The 16666-nt window shown below is 42.3% G+C and overlaps 1 protein-coding gene across 7 annotated transcripts in view; it reads left to right on the forward strand.

The window, feature by feature from the left end:
- Window positions 1-231: 231 nt before the first annotated feature.
- Window positions 232-16666, forward strand: part of LEF1 (lymphoid enhancer binding factor 1) — a 119214-nt gene continuing 102779 nt past the window's right edge. For 3 of the 7 annotated variants that reach the window (XM_022567097.3, XM_022567100.3, XM_022567099.3), the window contains exons 1-3: window positions 232-1574; window positions 4014-4080; window positions 5535-5668. In XM_022567097.3, coding sequence (XP_022422805.1) covers window positions 1362-1574; window positions 4014-4080; window positions 5535-5668 — 414 coding nt within the window. In that variant the 5' untranslated portion in view covers window positions 232-1361. Of the gene's footprint in view, window positions 1575-2621; window positions 2871-4013; window positions 4081-5534; window positions 5669-16666 lie in introns of those variants that run through there. The other 4 variants (XM_022567098.3, XM_022567101.3, XM_022567102.2 and 1 more) reach the window with 3 other exon arrangements.

Here is a 16666-nt window from a genome sequence, read left to right on the forward strand (position 1 = left end):
AAAAAAAAAAAAGTCCTCAATCACCTCCTCCTTCTCGTCGTCCCCCACCTCCCCCCCCCCCGCACCCCCCAGCGGGCAGCCAAGGAGAGCTGGAGGCGGGGGAGGGAAGGGGAGGAGAAGCGACGCAAGAGGGTAGCTTTTCAGCGCCGCCGAGGCGCGGGAGGAGGAGAAGCGGCGGGGAGGCGCTGCCGCTCACCTGCGGGGCAGGGCGTGGAGGAGGGACCAGGCTGCGCGCTCTCCGGCTGAGGAGCTGGGACGCTCCCGCAGCCCCGCACGCGGCCAAGCTCGGGGCGTCCCCTCCCCCGGGCCTGGCGAACCCGAGGGGTGAAGCTCTTTGCTTTGACAAGCGGTGCGGCGGAGGCGTGGAGAGCGGCGAGCAAAAGAGCGAGCGAGCCAGACTGAGGAAACTCGAGACGGGAACAAAGAGGGATCGGGTTTTGTGTGTGTGTGTGTGTGTGTGTGTGCGTGCGTGTGCGCGTGTGTGTGTGTCGGCTCCAGCTCCCGGCAGAATCTTTTGGGTCTGAGGCCCCTGCTGTGACTCCTCGAGACCCAGCCGTGCCCTCCACTGCCGACTCCCTGCACTCGCCGACACAAACTTTATTCTTGGGAAACTTCTTCTCTTTCTCTTTCCCTCCTCCTCCGCCCCCACCTTTTCCTCTGGCAGATTAAATGCTCCTGGAGAAAGAAAACCGAAGCGAAAGGGAAGGAAATAAGAAGCTTTAAAACGGACATCTCCAATCCGGGTGGCTCTTTTTTTTTTTTATCCTCCAGGAAGTGGACATTTCGTTATCTTCTGATTCTCTTTGCACCGCCTCTACTGGGACAAACGGAGCCGTTTTGCCTAGCTCCCTTCTTTTCTTGGAAAACAGACTCCCAGATCGGCATCTGGGAAAGCAAACGTGGAGAGATTTGCGTAGAGACGCGCCGACGGACTCTCCACTGGCCTTTGGAGAGTCAAAACTCCTCCGGAACTGGCGTCCTCCGCGCGCAGACCCCGGAGACGCTGGGGGCGTGGGGCGGCCGCCCGGGCAGCCTAGCCTAGCGCGCAGCACAGACGCCCCCAGAGGCGCCAGCTGCTGCGGCCCTCGCATCCCTGTGTCTTTCGGCGTCGGGGACGGGCGCGGGCGTAGGTCTTTGCGGAGTGGGAAGGCACGGGCGGCCACCGGGGCGCGGGCGCCGCTGCAGCAGCTCCGGCTGCCGGCCGCCAGCCAGGCGCTCTCCAGCCCGGCTTCCGCCTGCTCTCCTTCCTCACGCATCCTTTCAATCCTCCTTCTCCTCCTCCCCTTTTCGTTGACCCCTTCTCTTTTCTGCTGTCGCCTGGGGTGCTCCCCCAGCGGAGCGGAGATTACAGAGTGGTCGGGATGCCCCAACTCTCCGGGGCAGGCGGCGGCGGTGGGGGGGACCCGGAACTCTGCGCCACGGACGAGATGATCCCCTTCAAAGACGAGGGCGATCCCCAGAAGGAGAAGATTTTCGCCGAAATCAGTCACCCTGAAGAGGAAGGTGACTTAGCCGACATCAAGTCTTCCTTGGTTAACGAATCCGAAATCATCCCGGCGAGCAACGGACACGAGGTGAGCGGGCTGCTGCCCCGAGCTTTGAGAGGCGTGGCGGGTCCCAGGGAAGAGCAGAGAGGGAAGAAGGGAGGGAAGGCGCTGGAGAGCCCTGGCTGAAGGGTCCCGATTAGGTCTGCAGGGTGGGGGGATGGGGGCGGGTGGCTGGGCTCCTGGTTAGTGTTCTTTCTTTGTGTGTGTGTGTGTGTGTGTGTGTGTGTGTGTGTGTGTGTGTGGTGTGCTGGGAAACATTCCAAGTGGATCAGTTTTGGGGTTTGGTGACTTAAACCGTTGGTTTGCGGCCAGGAGAACCTGCCCTTAACCCATCATGTTTGGCCTTCGGACTTTTTAGTGGGGTTTAGGGAGTGCGATTAAAGCGAGGATGTCTGAACAACACTACTGAGAAGTTCTTCCGTAGGACGGAAGACAGAGTGCACCCGCTATCTTTCTCGGTAGATGTCTCTGCAAAAGTGCGTTAAACCACCAAAGGCTTAGGTAAAGGCGAGAAGAGGCACAGGCCCGAGGAAGGGGAGGCGGGCGTGGGCCGGGGACAGGCGGGGCGGTCCCAACCGCTGCGCAGCCGGCCGGCCGAGGGGGCGCGCGCCCGGGCGGCGGGGGCGGTGCGGGCGCGGGTCCTTTGGGCCTCTGGGGCCGGCTGCCAGCAGCCGTGGGCGAGCCGAGCCACCCCAGGGCGGGGGGGGGCCTCGCAGTACCGCCCGCAACACTAGCTTGCTCCAATCATCGCCACGTAAAGAAAAAAAGTACGCTTATATTTGGGGTTGATTTGGGCCCGAATCAGGCCTTTCAATCTTTGCAGAAGGGCGAGTCGGAGAGATGCAGCGGAAACCAGTGCACTCACTCAGGGGAGGGTGGAAAGCGCTTTATCACATCTCCTGGCCGGCTGCGGGCGATAGCGATGGTAACCCGAGTAGAGTAAATAGAGACACGTGGGTGCTGGCGAGAGAAAGCCAGTGAGCAGGACCTCGCGGAAGGGCTATTTCAGGCCTCGCGGAGAGCTTCAGAAGAGGGGGGAGGGGGGGGCGGATGGACCCTGATACCCGACACTCTACTGGCCACCCTTGTTCAACAACTGGGAAACGCTTTGGAGGAAATCCGGTAGAAAAGTCCTGACACTCAGATGATTTCACCAACGCTTTTTCCCTCCAAAGAAATTTGGAGGGTATATTCTTTTTCCTTAAATGGCATCCTTCTGCCCCCAAAAAGAAAGCGTGTGGTTTTGGGGGCGGGGACATTTTGGGTTTTAAACAGTAAGTTTAAGAACACCTCAGAGTTGCCTTCTTTATCCCAATGGCAGGGGTGAGTACGCATTTTGGAAGCCCGGGGGCCTGGGTTCTAAGGGGAGCATAGGGGTGTTCTCCATACCCTGAGTCTTTCATCCCAATATGCCAATTAGGGGGGAACCTAGGGGTGGCCAGGGCACACCCAGCTCCACTTAAAAGATTTGTGACTATGTGTGTATGGGGGGAAGGAGGCCAGTGGGAGGACAGATGTCCCAGGAACCAAATGACATCCAAAACATTCGAGGCCAAACTCATATTTGTAGAGCAGCCTTTTAAAATTCCTACTCCTTTTCCTCGTCCTTTCTTTTTCTATAAGGAAAGTTGCTACGCACTTCACATTTTCTAAACGTTTCTGCCTTGGGGAGAAGGGTGCTGCATTTGAAGTCCAGAACTCCTATTAGGGCTCTGTTAATCTTTACCAGTGGTAAGTGGGCATGGGGCAGACCCAAGGAAGACAGTGAAGGGGTAATACCGCTGATTTGCAGGTGGTTGAGTCTGGGTGGATGATGGTTACCAAAACTGACATTAGCTGGGCTACCTTTTAGAAGTCTGTAGCCCAATTTTCAAGTTTTCCTTCCTTTAACCACAGAACAGTTTACTTTTCTCTTGTAAGCTTGCACTGAGCCAGCCATGGTAGCTTATGAGGAGAAGAGCTCCTGCTGGGATTGGTTTGGGACAGTTGCCTAAGATCTCCATTTGTGAGCGATGGGCTTGTTTTTAGTTAAATGTCATTTTCAGTTGCAAAATATTTCAGCCCGCTGTCAATCAGCTCTGATTGAAGTAAACAGTGGTTGAAGAAGCCATCAAAATGATTAACGCCGCCGTTAACTCAAATTCTTGTCGTATTAGGTATCCAAGTAGCCTTGTTGTGTTTTAGTAAACAGTGGTCAGAACAGCATATGGATTGTTCGCAAGTTTGTTTCTGTTGTTATTATCATTTATAGCTGGTAGTCCTGGGTAGATAATTTTCAAAAACACATGTTGAAAAGAGAAAGATTTCCCAGTACTCAGCCTTAGCCTATCCTCTTAGATTAATAAACAAGTAGATGGAGTTGCACCTGATTCTCCTCTTTTGAGTTACCAGTGGATACACACGTATCATCATTGTCACAAACTCTAAAGTGATCTTTCTTTTGGGGGTGGGGATTCGTCTTGTTAGGTGGCCAGACAAGCACAAACCTCTCAGGACTCCTACCACGACAAGGCCAGAGAACACCCTGATGACGGTAAGATGTTAATTCTATCTTTCCCAACCTTAACATTTAACATGTGCAATTTGTGAATGTAGGTATGTTTTGCTGTTTTTGTTTGCATCCAAGAAACTTGAATCATATGTGATAAGACTGTGCCTGTGTTGTAACAAAATGGGAAAGAAAACCCGGGAAACTTATTGCTTATCACTAATGTATAGTTACATAATTTAAAAACTGTCTGAATGATTTAGGGGCTTTTGAATTTCTGTTGGCTTCCAGATTCTTTGTGGAAGAGAAATGTCTATAATTAGTTTTCTCATTTTACCTAAAGTTCTAATTGTAGATCTTTACTATTTTTTCCTGCATTGTTATAAAGAGTGACAGTCTACACCAATTTATTTTCCAACAAGAATAGTTTCAAATGGGCTTTCATTTGTGAAATTGCTGTTTCTTGTTATAGTGTTACAGTGAGAAGGCAGGCACTGTATGCACAGACTAAATATGGCTCAGTAAAGAAGAATCTAACTTGTAAAAATATAAAACGTTATTCTTAAAATTAAGAACTATGCATATGGAATGTGATAGACTTTCTCCCCATTTCCGATTCTTGCTCAAAACTGTAAAAATTCTACATATTTTTTAAGATTTAAGGAGAACTCCGTGTGACTTTAAAAGAATCTGTAATCTTTAGGGTTCCCTTGTTGAACAGTCTACATTTCTGTTCTCCTTTAATTACTTACAATTGGCCTGACCAGAATGAGGTGTTCGCATATACAATATGTCAGCTAGGGGAAGAAGAGAAGAGAACTATAATATCAGGCTTCCTTCTGAGCTACAAAGTAGTTACACAGATTAAAGAGGAGAAATGTATACAGTGAACAAACACACATTTCTTTACCAGAGTGATGTAAGTGTAGCACATAAAATTAAGTCTCCTGTAGTTAATCCTTCATAAATTTCGGTAGTTGCCCATATGCTAGATACAACTTGCTCCCTCAGTAAAATCTAGAAATTTTCCAGAAATCTAGAAGCACAGGTAGAATTTTTGAGTTTGCCAATAAGATGGAGCATAACTTCAAGTGTATAAATATATACGTGTGGGTATAGCTGAATGGCCTAGTATATTTATATTACAGCTTTGTGCCTTCTTTCATGTGTCTGTATTTCTTAGTCCAGTTTGTTAGTATTAGAACAAATTAAGTTAGATGGATAACACTTATTTTTGTAAAAACACCAGTAAAAAACCAGTCAGTAGTGGCAATAAATTGAACCACATGTTTTTAAAACATCTGGTTCACTGCTAAGCCATTTAAGGGAATAAATACTGTCAATCTAAAATAGAGCATAATAATCCAGTTACAATACTTCGTAAACAAATCTCTTATGTAAGGTGTGATTTGTAGTAGTACTATTAACTTTTCAATGAAAAATACAGCGATATAAGAAGGAAGTCAAAGCACATTTGATTGTTCTTTGCATTCTCTCAGGAAAGCATCCAGATGGAGGACTCTACAACAAGGGACCCTCTTACTCGAGTTATTCCGGGTACATAATGATGCCAAACATGAATAATGACCCATACATGTCAAATGGATCTCTTTCTCCGCCCATCCCGAGAACAGTGAGTAACATGCTGATGTTGCAGATTATTTCAGAAGTGTAAATTACTTTGTATTTTGGCAAAATGTTTGTTTTTTTAGACACTGGAAATGCTTTCATTATGTATGACCAGTCGTTGCTAAATAAGACCTGCTACGAGGAATGGCTGCCTTACATACAATATTGCTACTTTTGATGTTTTGCACTTGGAATTTTAGCTTTTGGGGTATTGGTTAAGATAATAAAAAACAGATCATGAGCTATCATGGAATCATTGAATTTAAATCAGCAAATTCATGATTTTATGAGTATTTTGCTTTCTACTCTGATGAGAGAAATTGATTTAATCTTTCAATTAACTAAGTGCTGTATGTGTTTCATTGCCCATAAGCTATGTAGAATCAGAACTCCTTTGGCTTATTTGGAGCTGAATATTGGAAATGTTACTTCAGCTTTTAAAACAGTGTCTCACTGTGTTAGCTAATGTCTCTTTAAAATCAGTTTGGGGGTGGGGAGGAATGAGCTATTTTTTGCGTTATTGTCAATTGTTAAGAAAGTATCACTTGAAGATAATTCTAATGAAAATTGTTCTTTTTTATCTCGGGGTTCAGTTAACTTTCAAGTTTTAAAAATCCAGTGGCATTATAGCTGCTTTACACATTATGCATAACATGGAGACCTCATTTATATAGTAAGAAAACAGCTAAAGGGTTACCTCTGTAGTACATGAATGTGAAATGTGCTGGTGATGGAGTTCTCCCTGAGATTTGTCTCTTCGTAGGTAGTGATGGGTTTTTATTGCTCCGTCAATATATATACCTTCTTTCTGGCCTCACTCTCCCTCAACCACCCAAACCCCAATGAAAAACATGTATATTTGGGTGTTGAGGATGAGGGTTTCAGTCTAACTGGCCCTCCCGCGAGTCAATCTAGGATTATAAAATGGAACCTGTAGTCTTTGCCTTATTAGCCCACTGCTTTCACCAAGTGAAAAAAAAAAAAATCAGTCACAGACATCTGGGGGCAAGTACTATCATTGATACCTCAGTGGACAGAATCTGGGAGCCATGAGATACTACAGAGTAGGAGAGAGGAATACCTCCTAACCAGTCATCAACAAACAAGAGTATTTATGGTTATGTTGATTATCTGTGGCCCTCAACTATTGAAGCGATAGATCTATGAAATACAACCACTTTATGCGGGCACTGTGATTTAGAAGTTATAATTTTTTCCCACAAGTTCCAAAAAGATATTTGACCTTTTAAGTAGGGAATGAGATTTTTCTAATTTGCATATAGCAGCTAAAATGGACATCTTGGAAATCTTGTGATGGTTGTTATAGGAAAGAGCGATTTCACATTTTAAAAGGCTTTTCTAATACTTAATGATAGAAATGTGTGTGTGGTACATATAAATCTCTTATCTAAAAAGTGAATGAACTAATAAAAGCAAATATGGTTTTTAACATTTAGAGACCACCCAAATAAATGCTTCTGAGTCTTAAAATTTGTAGGAGACTTTATATTGTTGAATTAAATATGTGTACATTCAGATATTTTAAAGTTGGGCTGTTTTTCTTTTGTTGGATGTTTTGGAGGGGAGGGGGAGGAGACTATGTTTTAGATAGGGAATAACTGAAGACTTCTGCTGAAGGCTTTTTAGAACAACCAATCAAATTATAGTCTCTGACTTGGTAACAATAGAAAATAGCTACCAAAATAATCTTATACTTTTAGGGTGTGCACACAGTTAATGCCTAATAAGTATTTGTGGAATTTATTCTTTAGCCACTTCTCCTTTCAAAGCAATAATTTTTAAAAAGTCAGTATAATTAAAGTCTATTGATATTTATAAATTATTCCTAAGAATACTGAAAATTAAGCTTCTCTTCCTCCTTAAACCAGCATTTTTACCCCCTCAGTATACTAATCATTTTAAATTGTTAGAATGGAAAGTATTTATTGTTAGTGTATGTATTAAAATTCTGAGGTCAGTGAATTGAACAGTCATTCATTGTTTGGGAAAGATTTGTGGCCAGAATAAATGTTGGTGGGTGTAGAGTGGAGGAAAGGGGTGTGGTCAGGAAACAGTTACCTTACCCTCCTATCTGCTGCCTTGCTTTATTCTGTTACATTTTAGAACACATTTATTTTAGGCACCTTTCTTGGGATATTCTGCAGTTTGCACAATTTGAGAAGCTTTTCAGGTTTAACCACGAGACAATGTTCAATTGTTTTCTTTTAGGGTCTGACCGAAGTGAGTTGAAATCTTTGGTTTTTAATAATTAACAGCTGTTTTTAGTGTGTCTGAGACCCAAAACACTTTAACCGGAAGGCAGCCCCTCCTCTTTACCCCAACCACACTTCTGCCTCTTTCTCTTTAACTCTGTCCTTAGCAGGACTGAGTGTTTGTGCAACTGACATCCACAGTGATAGGTTTGCATCTAGGGTGTCAGGAGTCAGGAGCAGGGTGACCATTTGGGTTTGGGCTTTGCCTGGGAGCAGTCCCAAGTCAGCCCTGTTACTTGGATTTGCATTACAAACAACTGCTTGTTTACTGTATCTGCTGCCCTCAGGTGTTAGGATTAGAAAAACATCTGGGGGTGAGGGAGGGCCCTGACCAGCCCTTCCCCACACAGAATCTTCTGTTCACATGTAACTGCGGATGATCCAACTGGCACGCACAGAAATGTTTCTGCTGGTGGCTCATTTTAACAATTCTATTATGTGTCTGCTCTTTTTTAGGCAAACACTGACATATGTATGCTCGCACAGCTTTTACCCATGACCTAAATATAGTATTACCTACACAGGAGAACCACCTTTGCCAATCAAGCTTTTTTTCTTTTTTTCCATCTGAAGGGAAATTTTAATTGGCTAATTACACCCTTCTAGAACAGAAATTCTTAGAGGTGTGTCTATACCAGAAATCTTGTGAGGGTGTTTCATAGAATTTTAAATAAGACTTCTTGGTTCAGATAAATTGGGCCTAGCAAGAAAGCACCTGTAATAATGACACTTTTGGTGTCATGAGTTCTTAAAGCACAGTAAACCTTGGCTTGAGGTGGTCGCCTTCATCGAGTGTGAGAGGATGCAGGAGCCTTTTAAATATTTCAGAGCAAGGGCCCTGGAGAGTTTATTAAAAGCGTACTCCGAAGACTTTCTCTGAGTCTTATTTATGAAAATCCTTGGAGGCCAATGGTAATGTATTAAAAGGAAAAAATAGTTCTTTGCCTCCTGCGCTGGGTCCTGGCACTTGTGTGCTTGAATACTGTGTGACAGTGAGCTCGGCTGGCTTTATACATAGTGAAAGTTCCCATTGGCCTCATGCACTGTGGTTATTCATCTTAGGTGTCAAACTTCCATTTGTCCCTCATGCAACCCAAATGTTTAGCACCTCTCTCTGAAGAGAAACATCTCATTTCTCTTTAGCTGCTCAAGGGAAAAGCAGCAGACTTAGCTCAGGAAGTGCCAGCCAGCAAACGTTGCAGCTCGGGTCACACCAACCACAGTAACACCTGGTCAGGATCGTACTGCAGACTGCATCGTTTGTTTCTTTGTGATCTGAGGATGGATTTTTAGGTGGGAAAGGAAGATGTTTCTGTTTGAATTTCATCTTTTTTATTTTTAGTTGACATTGCTATTAAAATGTTTCGGGGTTTTTTTTTGTTGTTGTTATTTTGAGCAACTCATTTCTATTGTATGGTTTTTACCTGAAGGGAATCAACATTTTGATTTTTGATGAACAGAATTTACCTATTATAACTTTGTCTTAACCTCCCCCGCCCATGTTTGTATTTGCTTACAGTTAAAATTAGATTTTTGCCATTGTTCACATCTGGAATTAAGGAAGTAGGTGGACATGTCTAATCAGTAAGCTTACACTTATCCAGCTGTCCATCACACTGCTGCTTGGCTGTGAAAATAATCACAGAAACAATAATCAATAGGGAGACTATGGCTTCTTAATTCAAGGGTACAGGGAGACTATAGTTTATGTTTTGAGCAAAAATTTTAAGTGTTTTTTCACTTTACTGCAAGGAGCTACTTCATTTGACTTACTAATAAATTATTTAAAATTTTCTAATCTAAGTTGTGTACTTTTTGAAGCTAAGTATATTAAATTTTCCTTTTACCTCAAGTTCAGGAGAAGTTAAGTTTTAGAAAGTATATTCTATCTCAGATTTGAATGTGATGTCAGGAGAATGTGTGGGAAAGTTCCTCAGGGCCCCAAACTCTTCTGTCTGATTCATCTTTTATTTATTTATTTTTTGCCACACCACATGGCATGTGGAATCTTACTTCCCCAACCAGGGATCGAACCTGCACCCCTTGAATTGGGAGTGCAGAGTGTTGACCACTGGACTGCCGGGGAAATCCTTGTTTGATTCATCTTAATTGTACTGCTACAAAGTTGGGAAAGGACCACAGTCAGAATAACTGGGAGTGATTGCCATTTCCCCTTCAGATAATTTAGAAATTTTATGACCGAACGGCATGCTAATTCAAGTGTCCTGGGAGCCCATGCTACATGTGACCCTTCAGGAGCTAATATTGCCCTTGCATGACTGGTACTGCACAAGTGTGATCCTTAGTCGATAGATTTTTCTGAAATGACCCTAGAAATTTCTTGTTCATTCATAAAGATATGAGAACAACCCAGTTTCACTAAAACAAGACCATTAAGCCAACCTGCAGAAAATGTTGCTCTTTGAAATACCCCCTTCCCCTGCCTCCTTACAGGTCCTGGACTTGGCTCTCATCAACCCAACTATTTTAATCCATTTCTGTCTTGCAGACTGACTCGTGTAATTCCAACAAGACAGAGTAAGGGCCTCATAAATGGGTCTATCTGGACTCGAACTTGTTACCTCACAAGTATTCTTCCATAGTATCAACTGAGAAATTTTTGCAACTTTTTGAGTCTTGTTTTGTTTTTAACTAATCCTGTTAGTTCTTTAGGCAGAACTGTTTGTGGTTTATGTGACTGACATTTTTTGAAGCAATTAGATCATTCCATTCCTCTCTGACTCCCCTCGTTCCTTGTTTACGTATTATAGACAAAATCGGAATTTTATAAAACTGGTTTCCCTGTGATTTCAAGATAAACTTGAAGTTTAAAGAGAAAGTGTGTCAGCACTGTCCATGGGCCGGCAGAAAGGCACATATGTTTTATTCCCAGACAAAGGTAGAGCTCAGCATTATATAGGTGCCACTGTCATGGGACTGAAGTTTTTTAAAAAGAGGGTATTCATTTAAACTTTGTATCTTTAAAGTTATTACTTCAGTCATTATGCCAAACTGAGCCAGTCTGTAGAAAGCTAATACTGTAGCAATCAAGGGACTTAGTACTGCTTTGTACTGTCCCAGCAGGTCCTTACTCATTTGGAAAAGGCAGCCATTGGAGTTTATTTAAATAATTTTAAAAATATATTTTAGATTCGTGATCACTTTTTAAATATTAATTGTGACCTCGTGAAGTTCCTGTAGGAACTGTAGACTCTGCTGTAAGCTTTGAAGTCACTTTAAGCATATAAATTATCAGTCTATAAGATTTGGAGGCACAAAGCCCTAAAATGCCCTGGAGACCAACAACAAAGATGAGTAAGGGGGGAGATTGAATGCACCAAAAAGGAGAGTCAGGAGTTGAGCAGAGGATGGATAGGGAACAGGGATTGCTAACTCCCAGCTTCTGATAATCTAGACAATCTAGCTGGGACTATTTGCAGACTATTATCAGAGGCTGTTCAGAGGACTGTAAAGTCTCTGTAAAGCAGTACATTTATACACAATACCCATTCTAGCCAAATCTCTAAGCCTGCTGAAATTATCCATTTGCTATATGTAGATCAGTATAAAGCTCACTGAAGAATGTTACTTGCTTGCCTTCAATCCGTACAGGGAAAACTGCAAGGGCATTACAGCGCGAACAAGAGTTTAGGTTACCTGTCCTCTTTCCTGCGTCTGTAGGAGAAATATGACTGGCAGAGATGTTACATCACAGAGGGTCTAGAAATGTATTGTATTTTTGCAGCTAAGCGGAGGCAAGTAGACTCTAAAAAAACCTTTTGATTATTGACCATTGTTTCTAGCTATGCCCATGTATAATACTGTATGGAACTTGGTGACAGTTCTGCAGAATCAAGTTTTGATCTTAGTCATGGTAATTTACTGTTGCTGTTATGTTCGCTTTAAAAAGGAAGCCTGTTACTACTTTACTCAATATAGAGAAAGGTTGAATGAGGGGTGGACAAAGGGAAGGTACGAGAACATAAAAAGAGGAATGGCTCTAGTGTAGTTTTAATTTTCTCTTATTATTGTCAGCTTCTGAATGAAACAGTTACCAAAACTGTTAAAAGCTGACACAGAAAAATATTTTTATAAATCCTTTTTTTTTTAAAATCCTGAAAACTTTTGCAATAAAGCCTATTAACTGTGAATGATAGTTGATCGGTTGATCGGGGACGACTGATGAATTATGAGACAGTTATATGTCATGAGTAGCCTAGCACGGGATAGACACTTCAGTAGATTTGCTGAATAAATAATGTTGTAGAAATTTTTCATGTATTTCTGGGGATATTTCCAAAGGATCTGTCTTTATTCAACCAAACGCTATATGAAAAGCAAAATCTGAAAGTGTCTGCTAAATAAATCCTTAGAATTTTATTATTTTACGTTTTCTCTGATTTGTTGCTTCAGTGGGGAAAAAAAAAAGAGCATTAGACCATTGTCTTTAATGAGGAAGTCAGAGTCCTTCAGAATGTTGTTTCTGAGTAACAGCTGAAAACAGTCAGCTGGAGAGCTCACTGCTAGAGTGAAAAAGAATGGGATTTGGTCCTTATTTGAGGACTGATCATAAGAAGTACTTATCTCTTACTTATGTCCTAGAAACCTGATTGAAGAAGAAGAGGTGATAGAAATGCTTTTTTCAGAAGGGTGCTTGAGATGGAAATAAAGTAATAAAGAAGAAAACCATCTTCAATTATGTTTCTGTATTGCACGGTTAATGCTTCTCAATTCATTTTTATTCTTTCCCAGATAGAAAGGACATTTCTTTTTTCAGTAACACTTGAGGTATTTTGAGATATTAAAAAATTCTGCATGTTCTTTTTAAATACGTATGGTAACATCAGCGCTGACTCTTCTAGGCCAGTGTGTGTTGTAAATTGATTATATTCTTCAGCAATGTGGAGAGCAAAACTTTTGAGTCTGTATCAGGCAGAGGTAGGGATCCTCCTGTGAAGGCTGAGCCTGTGGAGGAGAGGGAAGTCCTAGGCAAGATATCAAAAGGTCTGGGGTCTAGACCCACGTCCATCACTCCCCCCCAAAGCCTTGGGAAGGTATCTGACCTCTATCAGAGTTTGTTTCCTTGTTTATTGTGAGGCATATTAATATCTGGTTGCCTACCTTATATGGTGGATGTACAGTTCAGATGGCACAAAGCCTGTGAAAGCATTCGGTTTTTTAGCTATGGGAGCAAAGCACAAGTCTCAGATGGTGTAAGCCCTCATGCCCACCTGGTAGGAATTCTGCCACAAGAGGTGTTTGACTGTATCCAAGAAGCTCCTGAGAAAGGGGAGACATTTTTGGTTCTTACCATGGCACCATACAGGCCTGGAAATTGGACACTGGGTCAAGGCCTTACATTAACTTTTAGAAAATATTAGCATAAAATAAAAGTTTTGGGAATTGTCATTATATTCTTTACAGAGACAGCTTTCTTCTCTTGGGCTCTTTTTTCTCTCGCAGTTGTTAGGAGAGCACCTGATTTTCTTCTACTAAGGGAATGAGATGTGTGAGGGAATGGATTTCTAAATTTAAGATTTGTTTAAAAATCTCATATCCTTCTAACATTTGATATGAAATTGACAGATAACTCTTAACTCCTTGGTTGGGGGTAATAATTGATTTTTATTTAGGAAAACTTTTTTTCCTTAATCCTTTAGCAGCTGGGTTTCTTTTCTCCACTGCAAACATTATATAGAGAGGAGATTTAAGAGCCTCGTGAATGTAGAGGACGACAGGAGAGTTATTCTTTTCCCCCTTCAAATTTTCTTCTGACTTAAGTCTTTTGAGCTTTCGTGGCATCTAAAAAAAATCAGGTCCAAGGGGGGATATGTTGGCCAGGCAGCAGAGAGAAATCAGTGTTTTTCTAGTCTTGTTGGAAAATTACAGCTTTCATCCTTTCAAGACTTTTCTTTTTCTTTAAGTAAAACTCAGTGAATGTTAAATATATTTCAGTGTGGAGTTAGCTTTCTTGGTAGACTTCTTCAGTTTTAAACATCATGTATTATACCTTGTAATAATTATGAACACGTATCATCTTGGCACAGTAGTTCATATGACTTGGACCAAAGGAAAAAGGTATTGTGGTCTTATCTCAAGTGTGTTAAACATTGTCTTAGACCCCAACACTTAAGATTTTTTAAAGTCTGAAACAAAACCAGGAGTACCAAAGTAAAAAATGTTTACCGTTTACTACAAACGGGCTAACCAGTTAAGTATCTGGCGGGGTTAGGAAAAGAATCAAGTCTCCCAGACATTGCTTGAATTGGTTTTTACTCTTTTTTTTTTTTTTTTTGGTATATGTTAAAAGTTTAAAATTAAAACTCAAGAAATTCTTTGGAAAGGGAAAACGATTAACTTTTTTTTTTTTTTCTTTTTTAACTACTATCATGCACCAGGTGCTGTGCTAGGCAATTTACGCGAATGGAAACTGTGGTTGGGTGTAGTAATCTCCATGCTGAAAAGAAGGGCCCATCCTCAGGGGCAGCAGGAACCTGCTTCAATTTAGTGAGTGATAGAGTCACTGCCCTTCCCTTCTTAAGGTCTGAAGACTTGTTTATTTTCATAAAAAATAACCATATTTGCCTTTCAGAACATAAAACACTTATTAAATGAATCATAATGTTGATTAAATGTAAAGCAAAAAGTTATTATTTTGAAGATTTTGTTGGCAACTTCTTTTCAGTAATGCTTAGCTATTTTTTATGAAAATAAAAAGAAAATACTTTCATTTAAAAAGCAATACACTAGAAAACTCAGATGAGCAAAAGGAATAGCAAATATTAAATTCTTAGGATCCTGCCGTCAGAGATGATCACTCTTAAAACTCACCATGCAGCATTTTAGACCTCTTCCTATGCACACTTAGAAATACACATAAACACACGTAAGTATATGTTATACATTCATGGTAATGGAAACAAAATATACCATTTTGTACTTGCTTTTTTCCCACCAGTATACAGTGGATATCTTCTGTAACATCATTTTTAATGCCTAATTTATTGCCTAATTTATTTAATCAGTTTTGTTGGTAAGACATTTAGGTGGTGTCACTTTTTTTTCCTCTATCTTAAGCAACATTGTGATGCAATGCATATTTTCTAACTACATCTTTGCACAAATTCTGTTTCTTTGGAATGAATTGCTAGAAGTGGAATTGTAGAGTCAAAGGCAATGAATGCACCTTTTTAATTTGGGGTTAACCCAACATTGCAATTTAACCTTAAAAAAACATTTGTTTGAAGTCAGCATTTAGAAGTATCACTTGACTACATTCATATTTGGTTATGGTTGGTGTCATGCCTTCTCCTAGTCAAGAGTCAGTACAGCGATAGACAAGAAGCTGGACAGATGGGGAGCAGAATGTCAACTTCATTATTAATAAGGCTGGATTGGAGAACGTGGCTTGAACCGTGACACGAATTTGGACTTCCTTTGACTTCCCCAGATGGAACACACCACTAAGTCACAGGCCTCCCTAACAGGGGGAGGGAGCTTACCTCCTACAGAACTGGAGACGAGAACAAACCCACGCTCGGGCAAGCTGGCCCCAAGAGGGAGAACAAAGGGTCAGTCCGTCCTTGCCCAGTTCTTTCTCCAGATCACCAGAGATGAGTCGCTTTCCTTTGTGGAAAGTGAGTGAGGGGGTGGGAGAGACAAAGGCTGCCGCCACTGCCAAGAGAGCAGAAGTTCCTACTTTATTGGCCAGGCTAGGGAGGAGGGGCGAAGGAGAGTGTGTTTATCTCCTTAGTCATAATCCCTGATCAGACCGTGAGCCGGGACAGTGGTGAGACGCGTGCGTACACGACGGGAGCTACAGCAGAGCACTGCGTTTGGGGTCTGAAGATCTAGATGTCGGGGTCTGCTAGTGACTGGCTGCAGCCAGCTACCTCCTTTCTGGACCTTGATTTCTTCACCTGCAACATAGACTGCCACCTCGTCTACTTACGAAAGTACCTGGCACTCTGCATTAGTAGTAGTGTCTGTGGAAGGTGGACCAACTGCATCCGAATTTACTGGTATTCTTATTCAAAAGGCAAATATGTAGGCCCTTCTGCAAATGTCCTGAACCAGAAGTGACAAGCAGGACATAACACGTACCACGTACACTTTTAACCAGGTACTTTAGCGATTCTTACCTACAGTAAGGTTTGAAAAAACACTGATCAAGTAGACATTCAATAATTTAATTCACTTGGGCTTAGATATCCCAAGTGAGTCGCACACCTAGAAACCAATCAGGCACTTTGGCCCCAAAGCCTACTTTCTCTCCACTCAGCCCAGTTCAGTGCTATGCCTCATGGAGACCACTGGCACTCTGTTCACTTCTAGTCAGACCTCAGGGGGTTTCCCTCCTCCACTGACTACAGAATGAAACCCACATCCTTTGGCATTATTTTCAAAGCTTTATGCAACCTGGAATCATCCACCTTGCAAGCCTTGCCTCCTTACCACCAGACCCTGCAGCTTACGATTCAGTGACATTTCCAGACCTGCATCCTAAACGCTTTCCCAAATCCCTGTCTTCAGGTTATTACAGCTTGGTCTCCCTGAAATGCCCTGCTCCCTCTCCCCTGCCAGCACAGTCTTGTTCATCCTGAAAGATCCAGGCTAAATGGTACCTCATGAAGCTCTGATTGCACCACCAGTTAAGACTAAGTGCTCTCTCCTGTGGGTTCCCACAGGACCTTCTTCATAACTGTTACCACATCTTATAATCATTGGTT

The sequence above is a fragment of the Delphinapterus leucas genome, chromosome 5 (genome assembly GCF_059928025.1).
Source record: "Delphinapterus leucas isolate spDelLeu-1000000601 "Yukka" chromosome 5, BTC_Dleu_Yukka2, whole genome shotgun sequence".
NCBI classification, from domain to species: domain Eukaryota; kingdom Metazoa; phylum Chordata; class Mammalia; order Artiodactyla; family Monodontidae; genus Delphinapterus; species Delphinapterus leucas.